At 37.8% G+C, this 27,799-nt stretch overlaps 1 protein-coding gene across 2 annotated transcripts in view; it reads left to right on the top strand.

Annotated features, from left to right (window-relative positions):
* stk40.S (serine/threonine kinase 40 S homeolog) overlaps positions 1 to 17,218 on the top strand; it is a 32,006-nt gene extending 14,788 nt beyond the window's left edge. For both annotated transcript variants that reach the window (XM_018249557.2, XM_018249558.2), the window contains 10 exons: positions 369 to 488; positions 1,892 to 1,977; positions 2,883 to 3,026; positions 3,341 to 3,568; positions 4,147 to 4,199; positions 6,608 to 6,723; positions 6,873 to 7,017; positions 7,951 to 8,070; positions 11,421 to 11,502; positions 12,543 to 17,218. In XM_018249557.2, the coding sequence (XP_018105046.1) occupies positions 369 to 488; positions 1,892 to 1,977; positions 2,883 to 3,026; positions 3,341 to 3,568; positions 4,147 to 4,199; positions 6,608 to 6,723; positions 6,873 to 7,017; positions 7,951 to 8,070; positions 11,421 to 11,502; positions 12,543 to 12,788 (1,340 nt within the window). In that variant the 3' untranslated portion in view covers positions 12,789 to 17,218. The remainder of the gene's footprint in view (positions 1 to 368; positions 489 to 1,891; positions 1,978 to 2,882; positions 3,027 to 3,340; positions 3,569 to 4,146; positions 4,200 to 6,607; positions 6,724 to 6,872; positions 7,018 to 7,950; positions 8,071 to 11,420; positions 11,503 to 12,542) is intronic.
* Positions 17,219 to 27,799: the final 10,581 nt, after the last annotated feature.

Here is a 27,799-nt window from a genome sequence, read left to right as displayed (position 1 = left end):
ACATGTAAACATTAAATAAACCCAATAGGCTGGTTCTGCGTCAATAAGGATTATTTATATATTGGGTTGCAAAAGCTGTACAAACTATAGGCTTGTAAAGCATCTGTGTAGCTAACCTCTTTAGTATAAATAGAGTAAAACTCTTAATTTGTAGAATTAACCAGTAGATTGTTATAGAAAATTGGCATGTGTTGAAATGCTTTTTTTTGTCAAAGCATTTGTTTAAATTAATTAAAGAAATAATCCATGGTAGTATTAATCTGAGCAGTTTTACTGTATGTCGTGTGAGCTTTGTTAGGTTATTGTGTGCTTAGTAACAGTCTGTGAAATGAGTAGGTGGAGAAGCTGATGTTCTGTATTTTTCCTAGAGGAGAGGATGAAGAGGAGAGCATCTGAAAGGGATGCTGGAGAGACCTCAGCAAAGTCCAAAGCTCTCTGCAGTAGCATCTCTGGAAGTAATGCTAAGAGGGCAGGACCATTCATTCTAGGTAAGTGTTTAACCATTTATCCCTTCTACGCGATCTAAATTTAATTTTAGCTTAAGTACATTTGTATTCACTTGTTCCACTGTTCAAGTCTTTTGCATTGTCTCATTTTTGCTAAATTCTAATTTCTTATTAAAAGACATTAAAAACAGAACAGTATTCAAAGCGTTAGGTTATTCCTTGTAGTAACAGTAGTGCTGTAGTAGGAAGTTTTATGTACAGTGTGGTCCCATTACAGTGGTTGCTAAGGCAAGGAAACGGCAAACTAACCCAGTGCCTGCTTAATATTTGATGCATTTGATAATCTGAAAAATTGTAGATGAAAGGGAATATACAAATTAGCTTTTACTTTCTTTTTGAGAAATCCACAGGGAAAATAAAAATCTAGTTACAAATGGCCTTTTAATAATTCACTGTAATCCAGGCCCTGTAACACAACTTTATAAACCCAAATAACTAACAACTTATTCAGAGTGTTTTTCTATGCATGCTTAAGGCCCATCAGCTCTTTCAGCATAAGAACCGATAAAAATAGAAAACTAATGTAATTTGCATAAGTGCACAGAAAAGCACTCTTGTTATTGTTAATTTTATGTGTTCAGATCTCCTTTAAAAGAAAAATGCATTTAGCCACCCTGGAACTGGAATTTGAATAGGAGAGGGCCTCAATAGAAAGATGAGTAATAAAAGTAGCAAACACAATACATTTGTAGCCTAAAGAGTGTTTTTTTATTTTTTATTTACATGGGGTCATTGACCCCCATTTGGAGGTGTGGCTGTTACAGCTCGCAACCCTCATATACCTAAACAATTTTAATACATATTCCAGGGTTACCAATTCAACATAGTATATCCATTCCACAAGGTAACAGGATATACCTAAAATTTCACTCCCTGAAATCTGGATAAATTAATTAATTAATACCCAGGGGTTAGACACTGCCATGAGGTATGATATGAGTTACCGTGCATATCTGACTATTTGCAAAGTAACATTAAGCAAGCATGTCAGAATTTACGTTTGCCCTCATATAATACTGGAATACAGTTTGGGCTTACTAAAGTGTTGTATGCAATGTTTCCTCTAAGCTCTGTGTGCTCAAATTTTGAGGCCAGCGTACACAACAAATTGTGGTATGCACAAAAATAATTTGTTGCACTTATTCTGATTTGAGCACACCATTTTTAAAAACTGAGCACACGTTTAAAATGTGTGCACATAATATTTATTTTGCGCACGCAGCCAAAAAGGAATTAGAGGGAACATTGGTTATATGGTGTCTGTTTGTGATTGACTTTGAATAGAAGTTTGCACATCAAAATATAGTAGCTGTCTTTCCCCAGGGGAAGAAATTTGATGCATGGATTTAAAAACTGCTGGTCTTTTTTTTTTTTTTTTTTTATAGGGCCTCGGTTAGGAAACTCTCCAGTTCCCAGCATTGTTCAGTGTTTAGCACGGAAGGATGGTACAGATGACTTTTATCAGCTAAAGGTGAGATGACTGATTTTTTTTTTTAGATTGGAAACTTTAATGAGGAGGCACCTTTGTACCTTCAGTATGTGTAAGGAATTTGTATGTTTGATGCAACCACCCTTCTGTTGTGCATCGCTGTGGGATATGTTCAGGGCCAACAACAATTTTCTGGGCAATGCCAGTGGCTTCTGCTCTTTGGTGACGTCCTGCATCAACTCAAGCAGGGCCTGGCTACTCTGGGATGTGCAGCTATAATAGCAAAAGTATTTCTTCACCCCTCTCGAAGTTTTCTTGTATATTGCAGGGGTCCCCAACCTTTTGTACTCATGAGCCACATTTAAATGTTAAAAAGAGTTGGAGAGCAACACAAGCATGAAAATATCCATGGGGATGTCAAATAAGGGCTGTGATTAGCTGTTTGGTAGCACCTATATGGACTGGTAGCCTACAGTAGACTCTGTTTGGCAGTACATCTAGTTTTTATGCAACCAAAACTTGCATCTAAGCCAGCAATTCAAAAATAAGCACCTGCTTTGAGGCCACTGGGAGCCAAAATGAAAGCAGATCTCTGAAAAATGGTTTAAATGAATTATAATTAAAAAAAGAAAATACCTGATTGCATAAGTATACACCCCCTTCTAGTCAGTAAGATGTACTATTGGCAGTAATGACTGCTTGAGTCAATGTGGAAATGTCTTAGATTCGCACATTAGGGAACTGTTTTCCCCATTCCTCAAGTGCTCAAGCTTTGACATGTTGCATGGCAGTCATGATCCCTATTCAAGTCCAGCCACACATTTTCTATTTGATTGAGATCTGGAAGTTGGGAATAACAAGGATTCAACATTCAGGAGCATGGCAACCTTTATTTAAGGTACATTGTCATTTTATTAATGGATGCCTTTTTTTCTTTTCTATTCAAGATCCTGAGTTTGGATGAGAAAGGTGATAAAGCAGGGGAGACACAGGAAGAGAGACAAGGCAAAATGCTTCTTCACACAGAGTACTCCCTACTGTCTCTTCTTCATAATCAGGATGGAGTGGTTCACCATCATGGCCTCTTCCAGGTATACGTTGGGTTATACTGCAACCTTTGTGTGAGTGTATGAGTAACAAGGCACTTGTGTGCTTTCAAGCCAGTCCTGTTTATGTGTTTATTGCTCTATCATTCACCCAGATCCAATGTTTTATGCAAGCTGATCCTGGATATTTGAACTGGCTCCTAGATTTATTAAAATGTTATCAAAACGTTATTGTATATTTACAATAACCTTTATACCATGTTATATATCTGCATATTGATGGCTAATTATGGACTTGATTAATGTCTTACTGCTGAACATTATTGTGTTTTAAGCATTTTTTTTCGTTGTTTGCTCAGGACAGGACCTGTGAAATAGTGGAAGATCTAGAAGCCAATAAATTAGTTCGGAAAATGCGAAAACGCATATGTCTTGTGCTGGATTGTTTATGTGCACATGACTTCAGTGACAAAACTGCTGACCTCATCAACCTGCAGCATTATGTAATAAAAGAAAAGCGTTTGGGAGAACGTGAGACTGTTGTCATTTTCTATGATGTTGTTCGGGTTGTGGAAGCCTTACACAAGGTATGTTTGTTATTAGAGAAAAACCTATTCCTTATATTCTCTTTTTATGAACAAGAGTCAATTGTTCTCAGTTTAGTGAGATGATTTGTTGTATTCTTTAGGATTTAGTGTTGATATTTTTATTCAACTGCAAATTCTTTACAGTTCTGGCATAAATAGGGATCATTATATTTACTTATTAGCAGAAATGCATTTTATTATAAACAAAACTCTACGTTTTTGTTATTCATACTTAAACACAGACTTTAGAAGCCTCTCTTTTTTTTTTATTTTTATTTTTTTCCCCCCTACAATCCGATCACTGTAAGGTAAGGTGGTTCAGTGGTTAGATCCCTGTGCAGATGGCCTCTCCAATACGTTGTCTTCTCTTCCTACATTTTACACATACAGCGGAAGGCAGGATTTGCACTCAAAGCTGATCAGTGCTTTTGATATAAAAATACATTTGTATTGTGGTGTGGCTGCCATTGGCTTGTGTATGCTACAGAACATTAGACCATAGAACAATTATAATGCTTTGGGGTGGCTGACTTGTGCATACATAATCTAATTTAAATATTGCAACTTCCTTTTTACAGAAGAATATAGTACACAGGGACTTGAAACTGGGCAACATGGTGCTGAACAAAAGGTTAGTAAAACTGATACCATGTGAAATTGCAGATACTTCTTATTTTGGATTTGATAATGTTTCAAATACGAAAGAATGAGGTATTTATTATAATAATCCTTTGAAGCTTTAGCGATGTTTGAGGGCTTATGTACTTTTTAAAAGCGTTAAGTGTGAGTGTTGGCACACTAAAAGCAGCAAAATTGTGGTTCCCATATAATGAGCACTAAGTCTGTATTAGGCAGTGCTCTGTTCAACAAGGGTAGGCACAGGAAGGCACAAAGGCACGCCCTCACATCTCCTCACATGTCCTTCTTGTTCATAACTTGTGTGTCATTCTGGTTTATAGCACAGCTTACTCTTCTAAAAGAGAGCTAAAGGCAATGAACAGTAAAGACAGTAAAGAGGAAGGACGGAAATCTGCAGGCACTTTTTATACACTTTATAGTGTATAAATATCGGCATAAATAATACCCTCATGAAAAAATATGCTCACATACAATACTGGACACTTTGCCCGTAAAGATTATTTGCATTACCACTTTAGAGCTATGCTGTTCTAGAAATGCAGCAGTGAGGAGAGAGAAATTCCAGATGTAGGTAAGGCTCCAGCACTGCTGCCATGCCTGGTCTCGTCTTTTATTCATTTGCATACTGTTAATGTTACTGACAGCCAATAGAATTAATGCTGCGCAAATGAGTGAGGAAGATGACACGTGCCCAGTAGCGATTAGCGTTGTTTTCTCTCTGGCTTCCCGTCACTGCCAATTTCTGCTTAATTTTAATTGAAATAACACCCTAAAGGTTCTGGTTTTAAAACTGCCAAGTTCCTTTACCAGTAAGCTTGTAGATAGTTATTTCTTTAATTAAATTGTTATCACAAAATAAGTAAACTTAAACACACCAATCCGAATTTCTCAAGCATAGCGTCCAGCTGCATACAGCTCACCCGAAACACATTCTCAAAGGTGTTATGCTTAATAAAGAGCTTGTTCAAGTGTTCTGGTTTTTTTTCTATTTTAGGAGTATTTTGCATTTACTGGGCAGCAGAGGCACTTGCCAGCACATGCCATTTATGCATTATTTTTTTACCACATACAGTATTTGTATTGTTACTACAGGCAAACTCATTGTTTGAATTCACCTAGTAATCGTCTTTTTGGGTAGAAGTTTAGTGTATGGTATGTGGTTTTACAAGTGTTTGAATAAATTGAATATTGAGGCCATGAATATTCATAGATTCATTATTTGGAAGAATCTGTGTTGAGGTAAATGCACCTTGTATTTGTCACTGTGACACGTAAATTTGTGTGTATTTTATATGTTTGTATGTATTGTGTGTGTCTATGTACATTTATTTGCACATTTACACTATACTATCTCTAAGTTTATTTTCATTAATGATGCTAACCTTTACAGTTGTTTTTTGAAATGTAAATGTTTTTATTTTATTCATGAGTGCAAAGCCATTTATGTGCCTTTCTGCATTCAGTAAGACTTTGAGGTGCCCATGAAATGAGATGTTAGTGGCTCAGTAGTTGTTTTCCACAGAGATCAGCGTGGGCTGCTTTTAGAATTACCGGCATATTCAGAGTGATTCTTCATTAAATGTACAGCGTGTTCTGTCCAGGATAATGAAGGGCCTTCTGCATGTGTATACGTACACCTTCGTTTTTTCTGTGTCTGTGAAACATCTGTTTATGTGTTGTGAACCATAGATTACATCTACATTGGGGGGGGGGGGCGGGGGCGGTCAAGGTTACCCTGTAATGGGGCAACACAGTGGTGCAACAGACATTCCTGAACCTTGCTGCTCATTATCCTGGGTTTGATTAAAGCACTATTTACAGGTAGTTTGTATTTTCTCCTATGTGTGATTCTCTGTGACTGTAAAATAGCTCTACGATACTGTACCATTTGGTAATAACAATCTAATTGTAAGTGCTCTGAAAGCTAATAGATTGCTTTCTGAAAAGCATGTTTTTTAAAGGACCCGGAAAGGTGAAACTCAACTAAAACCACTGCAGATCTTTCTGAATGTACACATTAAATCAGCTGCCCAACTTGCAGCAAGAATGTCATATTTATACCTTATGATCTTTCAATGGATGCACTGTGGTGGGCACATCAGAGTGATAGTTACCCTTTTCTCATTGCTGACTTCTTAGGGAGCATGAAGTTAGGGAACCTTTTTAAATGGCAGTTGCTTTCCTAAAGATTGCCCCCTAAAAAACTTGATCTGGGACTTCTAAAAATAATACTTCATTTATCAACAGTTTCACAGGCTCTGTAGTCTTCTTAAAGCTAAACGACAGAGGATAACTGATAAGCCAGACAAAATTTTTATATTCTTTCTTTCCCATTTCTTTGCTATTGTACATATTCTACTTGTCGTCAACGGCGGAATTTATTTCCATCTTCTTTTGCAGGACTCACAGAATAACCATCACCAACTTTTGCCTTGGAAAACACTTGGTGAGTGAAGATGACCTTCTGAAAGATCAGAGAGGGAGTCCAGCATACATCAGTCCTGATGTGCTCAGTGGTGAGTAATATGCATCTGATACTTTAACCTGTAGGTTTGGTGCTGTGTTGCACAAACCGTGTATACTTACATGCATAGACGTTTCCAAGCTTTCTGTAACTTTCATATGCAGTGTCTGCTATTAACTTTAGTTTCTTTTGATCTTTTAGGTCGTCCTTACCGGGGCAAACCAAGTGATATGTGGGCTTTGGGTGTTGTGCTTTTTACCATGCTTTATGGACAGTTTCCTTTCTATGACAGCATACCTCAGGAACTGTTCCGCAAAATAAAGGCAGCAGAATATTCAATTCCAGAGTGAGTGCATTCTTCCGCAATATGCATTGTAACTGTGTAAAATTCGAAATCCTACTGCGTGACTTTAATTCTTCACTAAATTTTCCATGTTTAGTTTGATCATTAAAGAGCAGTTCATAATAAAAACTGGTATTGCTATTTATAAATAAAAACATAGGGCAGAATGGGAGTGAAAAGTGAGTAATTTTATATGTGAAAGGGGAACTTTATTGCAATAATTAGGGGGAAAATGCATAATAGCACATGTAAGTAAATGAAACTAATTCTAAGCAACTTTTCAATAGGTATTATTTAAAAGTTTGTGTTAATTTAAAGGGCTATTGACACTACATTCTGAGTCTTGTTGGAGATGAATGTAATTTACAGTGATAAAGTACTACGACAAAAGACACCGTATTAAGGAAGTTACTGCCCACTACAGTTGACAATCTTAAGGCATAGTGTATCATTACAGATTTTTAACAGAACCTGTCACCTATTCCGAAAAATGCCACCGCCACATCATCAAAGTCTTCAGATTGCTGTTGGACTTGGGGGACAGGACAAAGTATTGGGCAATGTAATATTTGTCCATCAGTCAATAATTTGTCCCACCCCAAGTAATTGTTTTCAATAGCAATTACATTTGCAAATAATTGAAAATAAGCAATTGAACATTTTGTAAGTTAATGAATCTTGTAAAGTTGCTTAGTTACTTTTTCTTAGGGATGAATATTTTTTATATTTGGGCGGCATTCACCCTGAACTGTGAGACCATGGTATTGCCAGTTCCTCGAGCAATGTTTCCCCTTTCATTTGTAGACCGAGCAGAAATGTGTGTACATTGCTGCCATTTTTTTCTGTTAAAGGGGTTTTGGCAGTTAAAGGGTCAATATTTGTGATAAAAGACAATTTTATGTGTAAAATACTATTTTAAAATTGTTTTTCTTGCAGAGATGGACGAGTATCTGACAATACTGTTTGTCTGATTCGAAGGCTGCTTGTCCTGGACCCCCAGCAGCGCCTAACAGCATCTGAAGTTTTAGAGTCTCTTGGCACTATCATATCTTCATGGTGGGTAACCCAAGATTAGCAGGCATTAGCTACATTATTATGTTACTACATTCTAAGTATTTTCAATTTGATTGCTATTTTTCAAATTAAAAGTGTAGTTCACCTTGCAGCTGAAGTTTGTTCAGGTCAGGTGTTTTCAGATAGTACTGTAGTATAACGATTGGAAAAAAAAAAAAGTCATCATTTCATTTTAAGAGTGAGCACCTTCCTTTCATATTGACTTGTGTCTACACGGACTCCCTACCAGGGGTTTAGGAAATGGTCTAAGCTCCACAAAAAGAGTACTTTTAAATTTGAAGAGCAAAAGTAGGAAAGGCATTTTCTGGAAGGTTAGTGTATGTCTGTTTTTTCTAGTTTTTTTATCAACTAGTTGACAAAAAAAAGCGCACATCCTATGCAGTTGTACTCGAGCAGAGAATGTGTATGTGAACACACAATATTACTACCATCATCCTACTCTGGCTTACTGTCATCCTATTTTAAAGCTACATGTGACGCATAAGAATGGGATCTAAACAGATAATTATAAAAAGTTTGGAGGAGGAGCCATGCATGTACCTCTTCAAAACAGTACAATGGGCACATGAATACTTAAATCTTAAGCAATATTTTATACCTTCATAAGTTAGTTATAGGTGCGTAGACAAAAGCTCCAAACTTTGTACCCAAGTAGATGCCCAGACAGATGCACAGGCAGACTAATGAAATTGCATGCCATTTCATAACTATTGTTGAAAACATATCAGCCTACTTATAACATGGCAGATACATTAGTACATTGGCTCATAAGTCATCATTGTGAGGTTCACTGTGCTGCAGCGGCACCACTAATTATTTGATCCACTCAAATTGTGCAAAGGCTTTACTTGACCTGGTTAATACACAATTGCCTTAAACCCAGACTCAATGCAGACATTATTGAACAATGTTTAGGCTACTCCTGTTTTTACTAGTACAGAACAATATAACAGCTTTTTAAAATTGGCAGGTTCTCTTAACCAGCTTTAATCAAGTGCAGTGATTACAATCAGGTTTTTGGTGGACACACTCCTTTCCTTTGTCGGTTGTATACTACACTGTCATACCTTTAGAGGTTACAGTGGCTGATAGCACAGGGAATTATCTTTCATTTAAATGAGAAGGAAAGTCTCAATGTTAGGCACCCAAGTGATTGTGTATACTTACCTGAAACCCTGGGCCCGTGCTCCTATCTGCAGAAAACTGCAGCGGCACGGGGTTCTTCCAGCGAGCACCACAAAACGATCCTCTTAAAGGACCAGTAACATCAAATTTTTTTTTCCAAAAATTCGTTAGTACATAACGAAAAAATAACACCAACACAAATTAAAATTTAAAATAGCAAAGCCTTTATTAAGAAATAACTTACAGAAACTCCACTTCCTGTCCTCTTCAGAAACGGCGAAAAGGCGACCATCCTTCCTGCAGCGCTCGATTTGTCCTCCCTGGCTAGCTCCAATATTCTACTGACAGCGTGTGAAGTGAGGTGAAGAGAGTTGAAGCTGCGGATCAAGACCCTGCGGGACCGACACATGAAGACCTTTCTGCTGTACGAGTGCAAGAAAACCAACGGGTGCAGGCAGCCAAAGATGTAGACAGTTTCCTGGGAGCAAGCGGTTCTCCCTCCACAGGCAGCGGAGCGCTGAGGTGTCACCCGGCTGACTGAGAAGAGAACCTGGCAGAGCGACTTCAGGAAAAACTCAGGTTCCGGTTGAGAGAAGCAGTCCTGATTCCGGATCTCTGTCCCCATGCCCTCCCGGTTGCACACAGTTGATCCCAGTATCTCCACAGCTCAGTGCGAGGGAAAGGACAGGGGGAGACTTACGGCCAGTCTGGAAGGCATTGCATCGCGCCAGCACCAGGTGACTGCACATGTGATCCATCCACCACACCAGCCCCTTCCTGCGCTTGGAGATAAAATCCTCCTCGAACCTCCCCGTGGCCTGTTTCTTCGGGATGCGCGGCACCGACACGATGGGGAACTTGTAGAGGAGATGCGCGTAGAGCCAGTCGAAGTGTTTGTAGCGGCGGTGAACCTGCAGCCCCGTGTGACTGGGGAGGAGTCGGTACGAGATGTAACTCTTTATGCCCTTGAACTTGGTCTGCTTCGTGGGCTCGTCTATGTTACAGCGGAACGGGTAGGGATTCTCCTGCCACTCAGGCCCGTCCGGCCCCTGCACCAGACACAGCTTGTCCCCGTCACGCACGAACCCCGCCGCCTCCCCGCCGCTCTTCACGAAGGCCGAGAAGCGGTTGAGGTTGCGGCAGGTCGGAGCGGGTGGATAAGCGGAATCTGCTGCTGCCGGAGCCTTCGTAGTCATGGTAACCGCCCGAGTAACTGCCACACGTCGGACCAGCTGGTTCCTCGGCCGCAGTGGAGCTACTGTCGTCCCATACTGGGATCAACTGTGTGCAACCGAGAGGGCATGGGGACAGAGATCCGGAATCAGGACTGCTTCTCTCAACCGGAACCTGAGTTTTTCCTGAAGTCGCTCTGCCAGGTTCTCTTCTCAGTCAGCCGGGTGACACCTCAGCGCTCCGCTGCCTGTGGAGGGAGAACCGCTTGCTCCCAGGAAACTGTCTGCATCTTTGGCTGCCTGCACCAGTTGGTTTTCTTGCACTCGTACAGCAGAAAGGTCTTTATGTGTCGGTCCCGCAGGGTCTTTAGCCGCAGCTTCAACTCTCTTCACCTCACTTCACACGCTGTCAGTAGAATATTGGAGCTAGCCAGGGAGGACAAATCGAGCGCTGCAGGAAGGATGGTCGCCTTTTCGCCGTTTCTGAAGAGGACAGGAAGTGGAGTTTCTGTAAGTTATTTCTTAATAAAGGCTTTGCTATTTTAAATTTTTTGGTGTTATTTTTTCGTTATGTACTAACGAATTTTTGAAAAAAAAAATTTGATGTTACTGGTCCTTTAAGGCTTCTTGCAGCTGTGCATGATCAGTAAAGCGAAAAGCTGAACTTTAACTAAATTCTGCTAATTTGTTGAACTGCACATGCGTCTGGAAATTTGAAGAAAGAAGAAGACGGAAGAGGATCACTCCGTGGTGCTCACTGGTATAACCCTGGGCCGGTGCCGCTTTCTGCTGATAGGAGCACCGGCCCGGGGTTTCAGGTAAGTAAATACACTTGTGGGTGCCTAACATCTGGCACCCCCAAGTGGAAGAAGACTTTCCTTCTCCTTTAAGATGATATTTGCACATCTTCTTCTTCTTCTTCTTTGTGGAAAAAGCCAGATGACTTCACAACGTTTATATAAGTGTGCGCATTCTCGAATCCTGTCATAAGAAAGTATCGATTTTATAAACTCGGTTCTGTTTATCTGTTTCTAGGCAGTCCATGTCTTCTCTAAGTGGCCCATTGCAAGTTGTTCCTGACATAGATCACCTGTCAAGTCTGGAGAACTCTCAAGAGGTAAAACCAAGCAATGTATGGAGAAAAAAAAACATCTTAAAAATAGGAATCGCTCAGCCTCATCTTGATAAATAAAAGTTTGCTTTGTTACAGAGCCAGTGCTAACTATGAGACAGCAAATGCTATGGATAAATCTGCCTTCTTGCTCAACACTTCCATTTTTACACTTAACCAAAAGAATACATGCTGAACAGGAAATATCCTCTCACCAAATTAATGGAAGGGCAGCAGTGACTCTTAGTAGAAAATAGAGAACCTGTAGGAAATGGGTAATCAACCCATTTCCTACAGCTTCTTAACCCAGTTACTGTTTTTAAGTGGATTGTCTCAGTGAGAGAATAATTTCTCAATGTCATACTAACTGCTAACGTAGCATTTTGAACAGGTAGGCAATTTCTTTTCCTTGAAAGCTATAAAACTATTAACAGTCAAAGCTCTGTCTTTTGCTTCCACATTTCTTTCTGTTAAGAGTTGTAGTATTTATGGTCAGGTGATCTCTGAGGCAGCACAGAGAATATCATAAAATGGGGGCTTAAGGCAAGAGATGTAAAAGGGCAATCTTTACCTAAATATATATTCCAGTTTGGTAAGATACTTTAATATGCCACTTAATATGATATAAACTGTTGCTTAAGTATTCATTTTGGTGGTGTCGTTTTCCTTTAATATTGGATACCTGTGTTACCATGTAGCTGCAAATGTGACCTCTTGCATCATTCTAAAGCAGAGCAGCAGTTTATTTTACTGGAAGTTGTGGGGCAGAATGTAATAAAAACAAATATCTTTGTTAAGCAGACCCACTATAAATACCCTCTAGGCCCTGTAGAAGTGTTCTGTTTTTGCTTGCTTTAACTGTAGTTTGGTTTTTCTGCATTCTGGTGTATATATACAGGGCTATTCTTCACTTCTGCTCTTCTGACATTTCATTTAATCTACATATGAACAGTTTTAAACAAACATCCCTTAGTATGTTTTTGCAAAATAAGTTTAACGTTGTACTTATATATTAATGTTTTTTTTTTTTTATTTCTCACCTCAAGGCAAAAGTAACAGAGGAATCCTCACAGTATGAATTTGAGAACTATATGAGACAACAGCTCCTGCTGGCAGAAGAGAAAAATACAATCCATGAAGCCAAAAACTTCCCACAGAAGCGCCACTTTGGTAATTTCCCCCCCATTAGAAGACTGGGATATGATGCTCAGCCTATAAGCCCATTGGACGCTGCCATATTAGCTCAGCGATACCTTCCTTCTCCACACATGGCTCTTTCTAATTCTCACTAGCGCATTACAATTCTGGACAATTCACCCTTGTAGGAGGGAAGTAGCTTTCCTTGATGAAAAAAATTATACGGTGCTAGATATCTCCTCCTTAGTCGTTCTTGCTTCCTTCCTCGTTGATAACCTTGTACTCGTATGTTTCCCAGTCTTATGATGCCATCTGGAGTCCTAAAGCAATACTTTTCCAGCACAAGAATATTAATTAATGATGTAGCATTTTTTAAACAGACTCCTGTAAACACCATTACTTTGTTTTATATGATTTTTTTTTTCTTTTTAAAAGGAGCATTTGTTCCCGCCTCCTTTTTTTTCTTTTGAATGCTGCTGTGCATTTTTAGATGTACAGCACAAAGTTTTCATGGCATTAAGGGGTCTTCTATGAAGTTATCTTTAGTTTTTTGTTTCCACGCCTTCCTTTCCCATCTGAGAGGGAAAAAACCCTTTCTTCACGAAGAATCTGCTTTTTTTTTTTTTTTATACAGGTATATACATAGACATTAAATCTACCTCTGTTTTTTAGCATTGAGTTCTGTAGCATTGACACACATGGCATTAGAAAGTGTCTGCTTTGGAACATTTGTTTGGTATTTGTTGAGACAGGTTGTACCCCTTTAAACAAACAGGGTGACAAAGCCTAGATAATATGTACATATATAAATAAATAAATATATATATATATATATATATATATATATATATATATATATATATATATATCCTTATATAGAGGTATATATTTGATATTGAATATCTGCTGGATTGCAATATCCTTATCCGATGAATAAGCTGTGTTATAACCATCAGGATTATAACTTCCCATGTCATCTAAAATGTGTTGTTTTGTATTATAATGCTTGCATATTTATTAGGAATTCTTTCGTGCACAAAGCACAGCCTAAGTATGCTAAGATTAGTCAGCAATCGTTTTCTAAGCTACACTAAGTAATATGACTGTAGCAGTGCTAAGGGTTTTGGGAATTCTGTGTGTCTTCGTTTTTCAAATGAAAAAAAACAGCTAAATATAGTTTATATTGTTATGCTATCATTGTAAGTAGATATCTGTGTATGAGGACATTGTTTATTATGTTTACAGTTCATTCAGTCTCTCATGTATGTGTAAATGCATATAATACACAAACGCCATGAATATCTTGTAAATGATATCCTTATAAATGGCTTTTAGTGATGTCATCGGTTATAAACAGAGCTCAGTGATATCATTTTTGTCACATGACTCACAAAAACTTGTGTATTATAATGAATAAAGTACCCCCTATTTTCAAATATGAGGATATTAGAAGTCGCCTCTGAGTTCCATGACCTGTATAAAAGCACTCGTGTTTCTATATGGTCATTGAACTCCTCAGTGACTTATAATATCCTTATAATATCCTTATATATATAGGGTGTATGTTATTCCCTACATATATTATGAAGCTGCTGTATAGCTTACATTCTCTTAAAACTTTGTAGAGCACAAATGTGTATAGATGAATATTAGATGGGGAGAATGCTTCTGCTGATCCAATCGGCTTCCAACAAAATAGACGAAAATAAACTTTGCTCTCATTTTCCGATATCTATTTATTGCACAATGACTAAAAGACCTATCATATATCTACCCTTTAGGCCTCATTCACATTTGATGTGCCATTCTAATTGCATCTGGCCAGTCGCACTGAATTCAGATAACGTATGCATCCAACTTCCCACCAGGGTCAGAGATCTTATTGACAGTCCAATATTTTGGGCTGGATCAAAGAAGCAGTGTCCTTCAAACTTAATCTGAGACTTGATGTCTGGTTGTGACACATCTGATCAGTTTTCCAAAACCTTAGTGGGTTGCACTTTATCTGACTTGTCTGGTTAAGATTAATAGCCCAAATAAAATTAGTTGTGTAAAGAGTATTCTGTTTTAGGAGAACACCACAGTATTACCTAACTCTGATGGAGCACAATGATCCTATATTTTTTTGTCTTTACCCCCTGGCTAACCAAGTGATCACATCCGGAAATTATTTTAAAACATCATCGCTTTGTAACGTGAGGATTTCCTTGCCCGGCCAGTCCACTATTTGTATATTCAGAGGCCTCGGCATGGAATAAGTTGCAAAGATGTATGTTTATCTGAGAGGATTTTGAACTAAACCCCAGTGCTTTGCAGATGAAGAGCCTTTAAACTTGAGCCAAATTTCATGCCATTTTCTTGCCACAACTAATGTTACATCAAGTATCAGTGGTGGGGCTACTGTTCCTCATCATAGGGCCCGTTGCCCACTCTGATGCAATTTCTCATCCGCCGTATTTTACTTTAAACTCATTGATTGTAAAGTCTGACATTTCACGGGAATAGTTTCTGTATGCATGCACCCTTTAACCAGTTCTGTGCCAGGGAAAACCTTTCATTGCAATGTGCTATATTGCCTACTGCGGAAACATTACACTAGATCTTCAATATAAAATTTGTCTTTTGTATAGTGGTTGTTGTGAATCTGACTGTTAATCACCAATGGTAAAGGCTGAAATTCCTAAAATTCCTAGCAGATCCTTTGAACATGTCGACTTGTTTTGCCGTACCATAGCAGGTTCTGGTTAAAGCTCATTTATATAAAGACATTTCCTATTGTTTTCACTCTTCTTGTGCAAATTGTCAATTGATAGAGGGGGCGTATTGTTGTACTTCAGGTGATCAGGCAGTCACTGGAGGCAGTACTCTCATTCTCTGTGGTGTGGGGAAAAATAATATCCATAGCTCTACTAAATAGAAACCACCCCAGTAATCCACATTCACTAGTAATTCTTGTTGGTGTCAATGCCTTGTGGTTAAAGGGGTTGTTCAACTTTGAGTTAATTTTTAGTATGACATAAAAAGTGACATTTTAAAACAATTTGCAATTTGTTTTATTTAGCTTTTTATTCAGTAGCTCTCCAGTTTGAAGTATCTGTAATCTGGTTGCTGGGGTCCAAATTACCCTAGCAACCATGCATTGATTTGAACGAGGGACTGTAATTTGAAGAATGGGCCTGAATAGAAAAATGAGCAATTAAAAGTAGCAATAACAATACATTTGTAGCCTTAGATGACTTCAGTGACCCTCATTTGAAAGCTAGTAAGCGTCCAAGGAGAAAGACCAATAATTAAACTATAACAAATTAATGAAGACCAATTGAAAAGATGCTTAGAATTGGCCATTCTATAACAAACAAAGTTAACTTAAAGGGCAACTATCGAGAAAATGAAAATGTACTATAAGCTTCCTCGTACTGAAGTAAACTTTATAAATACAATCAATTAAAAATTCTGCATTGTTTCTGAAAAAATCCGGTTTATATTTATCATTCCTCTTTCTCATCATCTGTTTCTCTTCATTCTGTCTTCATTCAGGAGTTGGGTCAGATGAATGATCCAATATATCTTAAAGGGGGCTTCCTTTCCTAGCAGATGTTTTAGAGCTCACTCAAATAACTGATTCCAGTATGAACAAAATCTAACAAAATAACTGCCTTTTGCACAAATCCTGCATGTAGAGAGACATGATGTCTGTTGATTTTAATAGAGTGAGCTCTAATACATATTGGATCATTCATCTGACACCCAACCCAGAATGAAGACCGAATGAGGAGAAACAGATGCTGAGAGAGGAATTGTGAAGATAAACTTGATTAGTTCAGAAAAGGTACAGAATTTTAAAATTGGTTGTATTTAGAAAGTTTCAATGTGCTGAAACTTATATTAAATTTTTATTTTTGCGATAGTTTCCCTTAGAAGGTGAACCACCCCTTTAAATAGTACAATGGAATTTTAAATGGTTTTATACTTGGGCATTTTAATTAGCAGCTTGTAAATTATAATTACTCTCAACATGTGGATCGTAACCCAGTTACCTGTCCGCGTCTCTCCTCGACCTAGACTTTATAGACCAAATTGTATGTTCTGGATTATGCGGTGGCTGCTCCCACCTTTGTAAAAATGGAATTGCCGTAAAAAGAAATCTTGGCTTTATTGATACAAGATGGGATCAGATTTACACTTTTTGTGAGTTTGGATATTGAGGAATCTTCAGTAAAATGACAATATGGCGGAATTCTGATTCCCAGCCTGTCATTTCTTGCGGCCAGTGAATATTCTAATGGAATCCAGCTTGCCTTAATGAGTACAGATTAAGATGGGCTACATCAGGCATTCACTGCAGTTGTTACTTTGCGATTGTTTTCCCGTGAAGCTTTGATCTAAAACAGATCTTTCTCTTTTCATTTATATTATTTTCAAGCATTGAATGAATGGAAGCATTACCCCACTGCATTAAACAACTTCAGAGTGCAAGGAAATTTAGGATTACACAAACTTGGGAAAAACAACCTTTTTCTTTTTATTTTGTGAATGTGTTTAAATGTATTTTCTGTTCATTAAAATAAAAACATTGAAATCAAAATCCAGAAGAGCTAATTTATTTCTTAAGAACGAGTAAAAATATATCACCAAATGGCTTCATGTCCAAATGGTACAGGTATGGGATCCATTATCGGGAAACCTATCTCTCAGGAAGCTCCAAATTACGGGATGGCCATCTCCCATAGACTCCATTTTTATCAAATAATCCAAATTTTTAAACATGATTTCCTTTTTCTCTGTTATAATAAAACACTACGTTGTAAGATGTAATTGACCCTTATTTAAATGTTTACATTTGAAGTAGATTTAAGGTATGGTGATCCAAATTACTGAAAGATCCCTTATCTGGAAAACCTCAGGTCCCATGCATTCAGGATAGCAGGTCCCATACCTGTGTTTATTTGGTGTAACTAAGCGGGTGAGGAGCAGACCCTTTATCTGCAGGGGGCCCTTTTAATACCCAAGATCCCTGCTCTCTTTGGGCCATTGACCCTGTACTCGCCCTCTGTTGCTCATGATCTCTGTTTCCACAACTTTACAATGCTTTTTTCCCTGCGTTTTACATCTAGCTCTGGTGCTGAGGCCTCTGGGTAAAAGTGGCAGGAGGGCCTGCAGTTAAAGGTGGCAGGGACCAGATGTTGCATCACTACTTGTGAAGCAGATAATTATAGATTATCATTGTGCAGATCAACCCCCTACATAATAGAATACTCCTATGGAGACAACCTTTTACATGTGCACATCACAATTTTTTTTAAAATTGAATAGTTTTTGGGTAAGTGCTCCTGTGCTTACCGCTGGCAATTGCTGTTGATTATCATGCAAAACATTCTTTTTTTTTTTGGCACGGATTTCATTCCTGAGAGCCAAATATCATACCCTCAATAAAAAGGTTAATCTGAAATATAAGGGTTTTAAAGCAACAGTAACGTCAAAAAATTAGTGTTTGAAGTAATTAAAATATAGTGCAGCGTTGCCCTGCACTTGCAAAACACTACTATAGTTTATATAAATAAGCTGCTGTGTAGTAATGGGGGCAGCCATTCAAAGGAGAAAAGGCTCTGGTTGCACAGCAGATCACATAAAAGCTCTGTAGAACGTAATGGTGTTATCTGTTATCCACTATTAAGAGACACACTCTGATCCGGGGAGATTTAGTTGTCCAGCGATAAATCGACTCTTCTTCGAGGCGACTAATCTCCGCTTCTCGCCAGCGATTTAGATTTTAGCATTCGGAGCGATTTGGTTTCCGAAGTCGCCACGAAGTTTCCTCTTGAGGCGACTTCGGAAAATGAAGCGCACAGATTGCCATCCCGCCGACGATTTACATTCTAGCCGGTGGGTGGTTGTTCGGGGAGCTTAGTTGCCCCGAAGAAGAGACTTGTCTCTGGACAACTAATCTCCCCGAATCTGAGCGTGTGTCTCTGCCCTTAACCTGTGCCATTGCTACACAGCAGCTTGTTTATAAAAAAAATTGTATTTCTGAAGCAAACAGACCCGTTTTCCCAGTGCAGGGCAACAGTACATAACATTTTCATTCTTTTAAAACACTTCATTTTTTTTAATTTTTTGTAACTGTTCCATTAAGCTTTCTGCCTTTAAACAATCTATTTAAACACATTTCTGTAGAGAAGCTTATACACCGCCTACTTCAGCATTGTTCGACAAGTTAATCATCCAGCACTGTTATATTTTATAAATATCTATTCAAACATATTGTTTTGCATGGGGGCTGATCCATTTAAGCCCAGTTAGTTGTCATCATATTTCTAAGTGCAAAAAAGTTAATCTAAGAACGTGAAGAATGAAGGCTGCAAAATATGTTAGGATGTCTATCCAACAGCATATTGAATGGTAGTTTTTTGGTGAACCTAAATTTTAAGGGGCCGTTTGACTAACTTCGAGTGAAGGATTCGAAGAAAAAAAAATGTAGAATTTCGAAGTTTTTTTTGGGCTACTTCGACCAATGAATGGGCTACTTCGACCTTCGACTACGACTTCAAATCGAAGGATTCGTAGTAAAAATCGTTCGACTATTCGACCATTCGATAGTCTAAGTACTGTCTCTTTAAAAAAAACTTCGACCCCCTAGTTCACCATCTAAAAGCTACTGAAGTCAATGTTAGCCTATGGGGAAGGTCCCCATAGGCTTGCCTAACTTTTTTTGATCAAAGGATATTCCTTCGATCGTTGGATTAAAATCGTTTGATTCGAAGGATTTTATCGTTCGATCGAAGGAATTATCCTTCGATCGTTCGATCGAACTATCTGCGCTAAATCCTTCGACTTCGATATTCGAAGTCGACCTGGGGGGAGTAACCATCTTGTAAATTTGTTAAACATCTTTTCAAGACCAAGACTGTGCACATGCTCAGTGTGGTTTTGGCTGCTTAGGGATCCTCCTAAATTATCAAAACAACACAAGTCAAATAATATCTGCCAAAAGTCAATACAGCAAGACTGATTAATAATCACAATATGCAGACTGCACTGGGTCCTGTGTTGTCATGTAATCTAATGTGGATTTTATAGTTTTTGTATTGTTTAATACAAACTTTATCCAACTGCATCTGCAGAACCAGTGGCTGCAGCAAAATAATCCTCCAAATAGAATCTCCGTTTATCTGTTTAAATCTGGAAGCAGTAAAGGCAAAAATAAAACCAATACAAATCTCTACACAGTCGCCGACTGCTCTACAGGGAAACAAACAAAGCTGCTTGAGTTCTGCATGGTTGGGAAGTAAGGCGGGGGCTCCCCCTGCTGTTCATAAGTATGATTGTTTCCCTGCCCAGCAATTAGGGACCGTCTGACAATTCCTATCCACAGCTGTGAATAAACTGAGAATTTCACTGCATACAGTCAGGTTTCTTATAAAAACGGTACATATTTTTTAATTAAAGTATATTGGAGATAGGTTTCTTTTTGCTTAAAGTAAAAATGGGATTTATTTTTTTGCCTTCACATGCCCTTTACATAAGTAAATTTGTAGGAATGGACCAGTATAGTCTAAAAGTTCTACTTTTCTGCCTCCACACTTTCTTTCGCTTCTTTTTACCAGTTTACTTTTCTTTCTAATATGTAGTGGGGCATATTAGTTATGGAGTTTTGCCCCGCACAATTAAGGACAGGGAATCATAACTTAAAGGTTCACATTTGAAATCATTTTTAGTATGATGTAGAGAGTGATATTCTGAGACAATTTGCAATTAGTTTTCATTTTTTTATTATTTATGTTTTTTGAGTTATTTAGCTTTTTATTCAGCAGCTCTCCAGTTTGTAATTTCAGCAATGTGGTAGCTAGGGTTCAGATTACTCAACCAACCATGCTCTGAATTGAATATGAGACTGGAATATGAATAGGAGAGGCCTGAATAGAAAGATGAGTGATAAAAATTAACAATAACAATACACGTGTAGCCTTACAGAGCATTTGCTTTGAATAAGGGGTCAGCGACACCCATTTAAAAGCTGGAAAGTGTCAGAAGAAAAAGGCAAATAAGTCTAAAACTATAAAAAATAATCAAAACCAACTGAAAAGCTGTTTAGCATTGTCCATTCTATAACAGACTAAAAGTGGTGAACGACCCCTTTAAGATGGCCATAGACACACAGATATTATGAAGTTTTGTACGATATTTAGTGTGGATATGGCGACAGAGGAGCCGACTGATATCTGCAAAAGACTTTGATATTGGCTGATTCATCGATTGGACAGGTTGGAAGGCACCGAACATTGGCCAAGGTTTACTGCTGGATCATCCGATACAGGTAGAATTCTATTGTTACTACCGTATATCTGACCATTCAGCTCTAGCATGTCTGTATTGAAATGAATCTTTTCTGCGACCAATAGTCAGAATTGTTATGTCTATGGCCACATTTAGTCCCTGGCTTTCTGATAGTAGCAGTATTTCAGATGGTGAAAGATTTTGGGTACTTGTAATGGGTCCCAAACATGCACTCCTGCTGCTCATATTTAGCGAGGCCACTTCTTGACAACTATTATAGACATGGTATAGAGAGAGAGATTTTTTTCACACTCTGACATTTGACCCAATGTTAATAAGACCATCCTCTTTTTCCTTTCATATAATTTGCTCAATGAAGTGTGTGTGTGTGTGTGTGTGTGTGTGTGTGTGTGTGTGTCCGGCCTCTTTAGAGACTGTTTTAAAGCAGAACATGAAAGAGATTCAGGAATGGTGTTTTTGGAAGCTGAACTACTACCACTTAACACAAGGTGGCATCCTGATGTAAGATGAACACCCTGGAATCAGATAAGCAACACTTTTCATTTTATGTCTATTGAAAAGCAGCAATTCCTCTTCCATAATAACAAAATAAATCGCTTTTGCAAGCTCCTGTAAGCAGAGGATTCTGACCATTTTTCTTGGCATAAACTGAAATCAAAATAATGGCTTACATTTTTCTCATGTCGGGGCAGCCTCGATTACACAGAGAATGACAGAAATACAAATTATTATAGGAGATTAGATTAAATGTACAAGTGATTTTTTTTATATCTAATGTTGCACAACAGGGGAAATGCAGAAGGGGTGGTTATTGTAGAACCACAGGCTTTATATGCATTTAAATATATTGCATATATATATATATATATATATATATATATATATATATATATATATATATATACGCCTTCAAAGGCTATAATACAAACAACAGCTGAAGGGCCTTGGACAGGGCAGTCGGGAGATTTATCATAATTTCAATTGGTGAATTTTAGAGTTTTAGAATTTTTGAATAAACTTGAAAAACTTACCAAACTCAAATGTGTGCTTACAGGGAAACCTCAATTTTATTTCCCTGATTTTAAAATTGATGCTTTGTGGTCCCATCAATTTATAATGCATGTCAATGGTGGCATTTCCCTGATTTTACATTGTTTTCCGGGCTTTTACATTAAACATTTGTTCTTTTTCCTCTGGAAATGTTGTTATAAGTGAAATTAGTCTGCATCTCATACAGTTATGCACACTTATTGCTTTAGGTTGTGCATGTGACAGAGAGGCCTTACAATGCTCCCCACAATTATTCTGCAATGCTCAACCCTTGACATTAAAGTAGTCATTTACCTTTAAATTAACTTTTAGTATGTTATTGAATGGCCAATCCTAAGCAACTTTCTAATTGGTCTTCATTATTGTTTTGTTATAGTTTTTTAATAGTTTGCCTTCTTCTTTTAACTTTTTGCAGCTTTCAGGTGGGGGGGTGACAGCCAACAAATTTTATAAATTTTTATGACTTATTTTTCTATTCCTATACTTATATCTCATTCAAACCACTCTCTGGTTGCTTAGGTAATTTGAGCCCTATCAACCAGATAGCTGATGAAACTCCAAATTGAGTGGCTGAAGAAGGGGAGCTATTGCAAATTGAGAATTTAATATAACCTTCATCGTACCGAAATAAGAAACATTTCTGAATACATTCGATTAACAATTCTGTACCATTTCTGAAATAATCACATAACTTTTCATTATGCCTCTCTCAGCATCTGTTTCTCTTCATTCTCTTTTCATGCAGGCGTTGGGTGTCAGATTTTAACTGACAAATCCAATATATATGTTTTGGGGGGCTCCCTTTCCTAGCAGATGTATTAGAACCCACTCAAATTACAGACTCCAGTACAAACAAAAAACTGACCAATCTTGCATGTAGAGAGACATGATGTCTGGTGATTTTAATAGAGTGAGCTCTAATACAATGTCTACCCAAAAGGAAGATATATTGGATCTAACTGTCAATGAAAATCTGACTCCTAAATCCTGCTGGAAGAGAAAATAAAGAGAAACAGGATAGTGAAAAGTAATTTGATTATTTCAGAAAGGGCACAGAATTTTTAATTGATTGTATTTAGAACGTTTCTAATTCTAATATGACAAAGTTTATATTAAATTTTCATTTTTCACAATAGTTCCCCTTTAAAAAAAATGAAGACCTTTTTGCAAATTGTATCAAAATATTACTGTCTACGTCATACTAAAAGTGAACTCAAAGGTGACCAACCCCTATTATATCCTTTGAGTACTTAAAGAAGATTTTGCTGTCGCTAATTCCGCTAATATTACATTTTCACGGATTTTACATAATTTCTTCCTTGTTCCCTGAAAAACGTAAAATGTGGGTTTTACCGTATTTATAAAAAAATGAACATAAAAAAACTTGATTGAATAAAAACATGAAAAAAAAAACACCTTGCGTCCAGTGAATTCAAATTCTATGCATCACAATCAGTGGGTCCACCAATTGTGAAAAAAAAAAAAAAAGAGAAAACTTGAACTTATTGCTTACAGTTTGTCTAGGACAAGTTCTACATGAATTTGCCAGCTTTTCCATGTTGATTATTTTAGCACAATCAGGGTAGAAAATTGAATTGGAACGTTGATAAATCAGTCCCCTAATGTATATTCACAATGCCTGTCAATGCTGTGTGTTTTACGCCCCTCCACCACTACTAAAGGTGATCCCTTCTAATCACTGGTACCATATCCTTCATGATTGACCCATAGATCTCTTTGTACTGCTAGATATCACTTTTATAACTTTATAACTGTAGTAATGATGGTTATCTTCCCAATGACACCTAAGCCATTTACCATTATTGCTACATCCCTCTGTTAGTTCAGTCAATGACTTACTACATGGCTTTCCAAAGAATTCCTGTGTTAAGTTGCAGGAATATTATTCTTGCAAGAATATATTTCTGTCAAACAAGCCCTCCTCTGTTACCCTCTAAATCAGGGGTCTCCAACCTTTTTTACTCATGAGCCACATTCAAAAATAAAAAGAGTTGGGGAGCAACACAGGCATGCAAAAACGTCGTGGGGTGCCAAATAATGGCTTTAGTTTGGTGGCTCCTATATGGACTGGCAGATTACAAGAGTCTCTGTTTGGCTGTACACCTGGTTTTTATGCAACCAAAACTTACCTCCAAGCCTGGAATTCAAAAATAAGCACCTACTTTGAGGCCACTGGGAGCAACATCCAAGGGGTTGGTCAGCAACATGTTCCTCGCGAGCTACTGGTTGGGGATCACTGCTCTAAATGGTATTTTGGGCCCTGAAATGAGGACTCTGTATAGCTGTGCCTACTACAATAATGCTAGATAAGTTCTCTAGTTCTTTAGGCCAGTGTATGTGATGTCACTTGGGAAGAAGGGGTGGTTCACCTTAAAGTTAACTTTTAGTATGTTATAGAACTGCCAATTTTAATCAAGCCTTCAATTGAACGTCATTATTTATTTTGTATAGATTTTCAATTATTTGCCCCCTTCTTTTAACTCTTTCCAGCTTTCAAATGGGGGTCACTGACCCCATCTAAAAACAAATGCTACATAAAGCTACAAATGTATTGCTATTGCTGCTTATTATTACTAATCTTTCTTTTCAGGTCATCTTCTATTCGTATTCCAGTCTCTTATTGAAATAAATGCATGGTTGCTAGGGTAATTTGGACCCTAGCAAGCATATTGCTGAAAATACAAATTGGAGATCTACTGAATAAAAAGCTAAATAAGTAAAAAAAACAAACAAAACACAATTAATAAAAAATGAAAGCCAATTGTAAATTGTCTCAGAATATTACGCTCTACATTATACTAAAAGTTGACTTAAAGGTGAACCACCCCTTTAAAGTTATAACAGAAGCTTATGGGGGGCAAAAACAACAACTACAATAGAGCAGATTGGGATAACTGCACAGGTATATGTAAGTTTATGAATGCAAAATATTGATAGATACAGTGGTGGTCATTTATCAACATTTGGCAAATTTGCACCTGGGCGGTAACCCTTAGAAACCAAAATCAAAATTTTGCTGTCATTGTTCTAACAGAAGATGGCTCCAATAAGCTAATCATTGATTGGTTGCTATGCGTTTTTGCCCAGATTTTAATTTGTCCAATGTTGATAAATGAACCCCAGTAAAAGTCACGTCCCAGATGGTAGCTTCAATATACATTCATAAACAAAGTGATTTTGCTGTGGGCACTTGCTAAGCCATTGCTTTTAGACAACTCTTCTACAAATCATGAGAAATAAATACATTGTTACATTTCCTTCTCACTAATGGACAAAAAAAATCTAAGAAAAGTAACAAAGGTCACAAAAAGTTATTCTTGGCTCTATATTTGTATTTATTTTTATATTCCTAAATCTCTTTCCAGTTTGGCTCAGCATTTTGCTGCTGAGATATTTTTGGATATGTAAAAAAATTCCCTAAATTCCACAAGTCCTTCGGGAGGAGAAGTTTAACACAGTGGAACCTCAATTTTATGTTTTCCCTAATTTACATTGTTGTTTTGTGGTCCCACCTATATATTATGCATAATACATTTCCCTGATTTTATATTTTCCTGGATTTTACACCATTTTTTTCTGGTCCCCTGAAAAAACGTTTAAAGTCGCACACAATTGGCGGGCCGCTGATCTCTCACCTTCCTGTGACCTTCCTCTGCCCGACATTATAGATGGGAAGTGGGCGGGTTAGGGTTGGCGAGACCCGCACATCACTAGTACAGATGTATAATTTATACTAATATATAGTAGGCGAAAGTAAAGTCAAAATAATCATTATCTAAGATAAGTACAGACCTTAAATGGTCAAATATATGAAAAGAAAATACAATCTAAACTGTGCATAAAATTACTAATTAACCTTCAGAATAATTGTGCAATTTTACAAAAGGAAAAAAAAGGGAATTTTTAAAATGATTGCTAGAAACACATTTCTTGGTAATGATGTGATTGGTATGTAGATCTCAGCTTACAGTTTATTAGTTGAGTAACAAATGTAGCAAGATGAATGATTCTGTTTCTGGAACAACCAGCCATTCTGTACCTCATACCAATAAACAAGTTGATAACCCTGACTATTCCTTGTTCCAAAAAAACTGCCGTCATAAGCAGCATACCTGAGTCAAGGGGCATCCAACTGCCTCCCCCATCTCGCTGCTTTATCTGCATCTACTAAAGCAAAGCAGTCATGTTTGTGATGCAACAAACTTATTATATGTAAAATAATGGTTACAAAAATATGTTTTCAGCAACTGCAGCTATGGTAAAACCACTCTGCCCCTGCGTGAGTGACTACAAGAAGGGAAACATGTGATGTGAGTTACTTATTCACTACACCTTTCTATTTCTATGGAAGCAGTGACCTCTGCACATGGTGGCAGTCTTGTTTCTGTTTGTCTACAGGGCAGCAAGGAGAATGGAATCTCAAGGAATTTTATTCATATGCCCTTTCAGATTTGTGCAGAAAGAACTACTTAGTCGAGTTCTGCACTGTAAGCTCCAAATTCTTTAGTGTTTAGAAGTGCTGCTCTTTAGCGCTGGAATAACTGGCAGCCCATACAGAAAGGAATTTGCCAAAGAGGCACTAGAGTTTTCAATTGAGAAAAGCATGCTTGCATGGCAGCTGTCTTATTTCTCTGCAGCACTGCCCCGGTTGCCTGGCATTATTGAAAAATGACACATTACAGGTTGCTATGGGTTACCTGTGCTAGCTTTGCGAGTTTTATTACATACGGGGTGAATTTTAACATTCGGTAGTAGTTCATAGTAGATTAGTTTACAAGCCTGGGGCCAGATTGGAAACCTTCATCCAGGGTTGTTTTCACGAGAAATACAAATCAATGGAGGGAACTCCGAGACAAAGTTAGATACATATAAAGTACTAAATAAGGCGCAGAAAGCCCAAAAGTTTCCCCATATAGAGTAACTTAAGTAACACTATTTACATATATTATTTTCTCCAAAAAGAACTTGGATTTTGGTGCAGTAGATTTTGTGTGCATCCTCATAACCATATTATATCTTTGCTGTATACACCCAGGATTGTGTATTGAAGGAAGTTGCCATGTACTAATTTGAATTTGTGGATCCTTAGGGGTGGGTGGCAAACGTTATATTTCCAAATGTCATTACTGATAAAGGTGGGAATACTATGAATTTAATATACTAAAGGTAGCTGCACTAGGGAGCATTGAAAAGGACAAGTTCTTTCCTTATTAGTGGAACTTTGGTCAACTGTGTGATGTGAGTACTTTGGTGCTAGCTCTGCTAGTTCTGGACAAAACTTATACTTTAGAGAGCGTTCTGGACAAAACGAAGACGAGGATGCTGGCTGTGGGTGTCCCCACCACCCCACTAGACAACCAGGTAGCCTTACACCTGTATTACAAGGTAAAGACGAGACAATTTGATCTGATTCTCACTTATTTTACAATGACATGGAATGACATTGGATTCTACTTGGGCATCAATAACAAATATCAAGTCACATAAGAATATTCCCATGATCCTATGCAAAACAAGAGGATCAATGCACTCTCTGTGACCCTAATAGGGTGTTTTGGTACGCTTCAGTATAAATGGCAGCAAATGATGCTCTCTCCCAACCTACACTTGGCTTCACTTATCTTGCATTCCTGGTCAATGTACTAGGTCAGGCCTTTGGTTTGGGGCCCCCAGCAGATGATCTGATATAAAATAAACAGAGAGGGGAGAAATAAAGCACATTCTGATGGCTTTAAATATGTGTTTACTTAACAGCATCCAGAGCCTGAGTCCAAAGCCTTGTGAGCACAATTTCTGTTCA

Source organism: Xenopus laevis, chromosome 2S (genome assembly GCF_017654675.1).
Source record: "Xenopus laevis strain J_2021 chromosome 2S, Xenopus_laevis_v10.1, whole genome shotgun sequence".
NCBI classification, from domain to species: Eukaryota; Metazoa; Chordata; class Amphibia; order Anura; family Pipidae; genus Xenopus; species Xenopus laevis.
The sequence above is the reverse complement of the archived record's forward strand: the minus strand, read 5'-3'. Positions and strand labels throughout refer to the sequence as shown.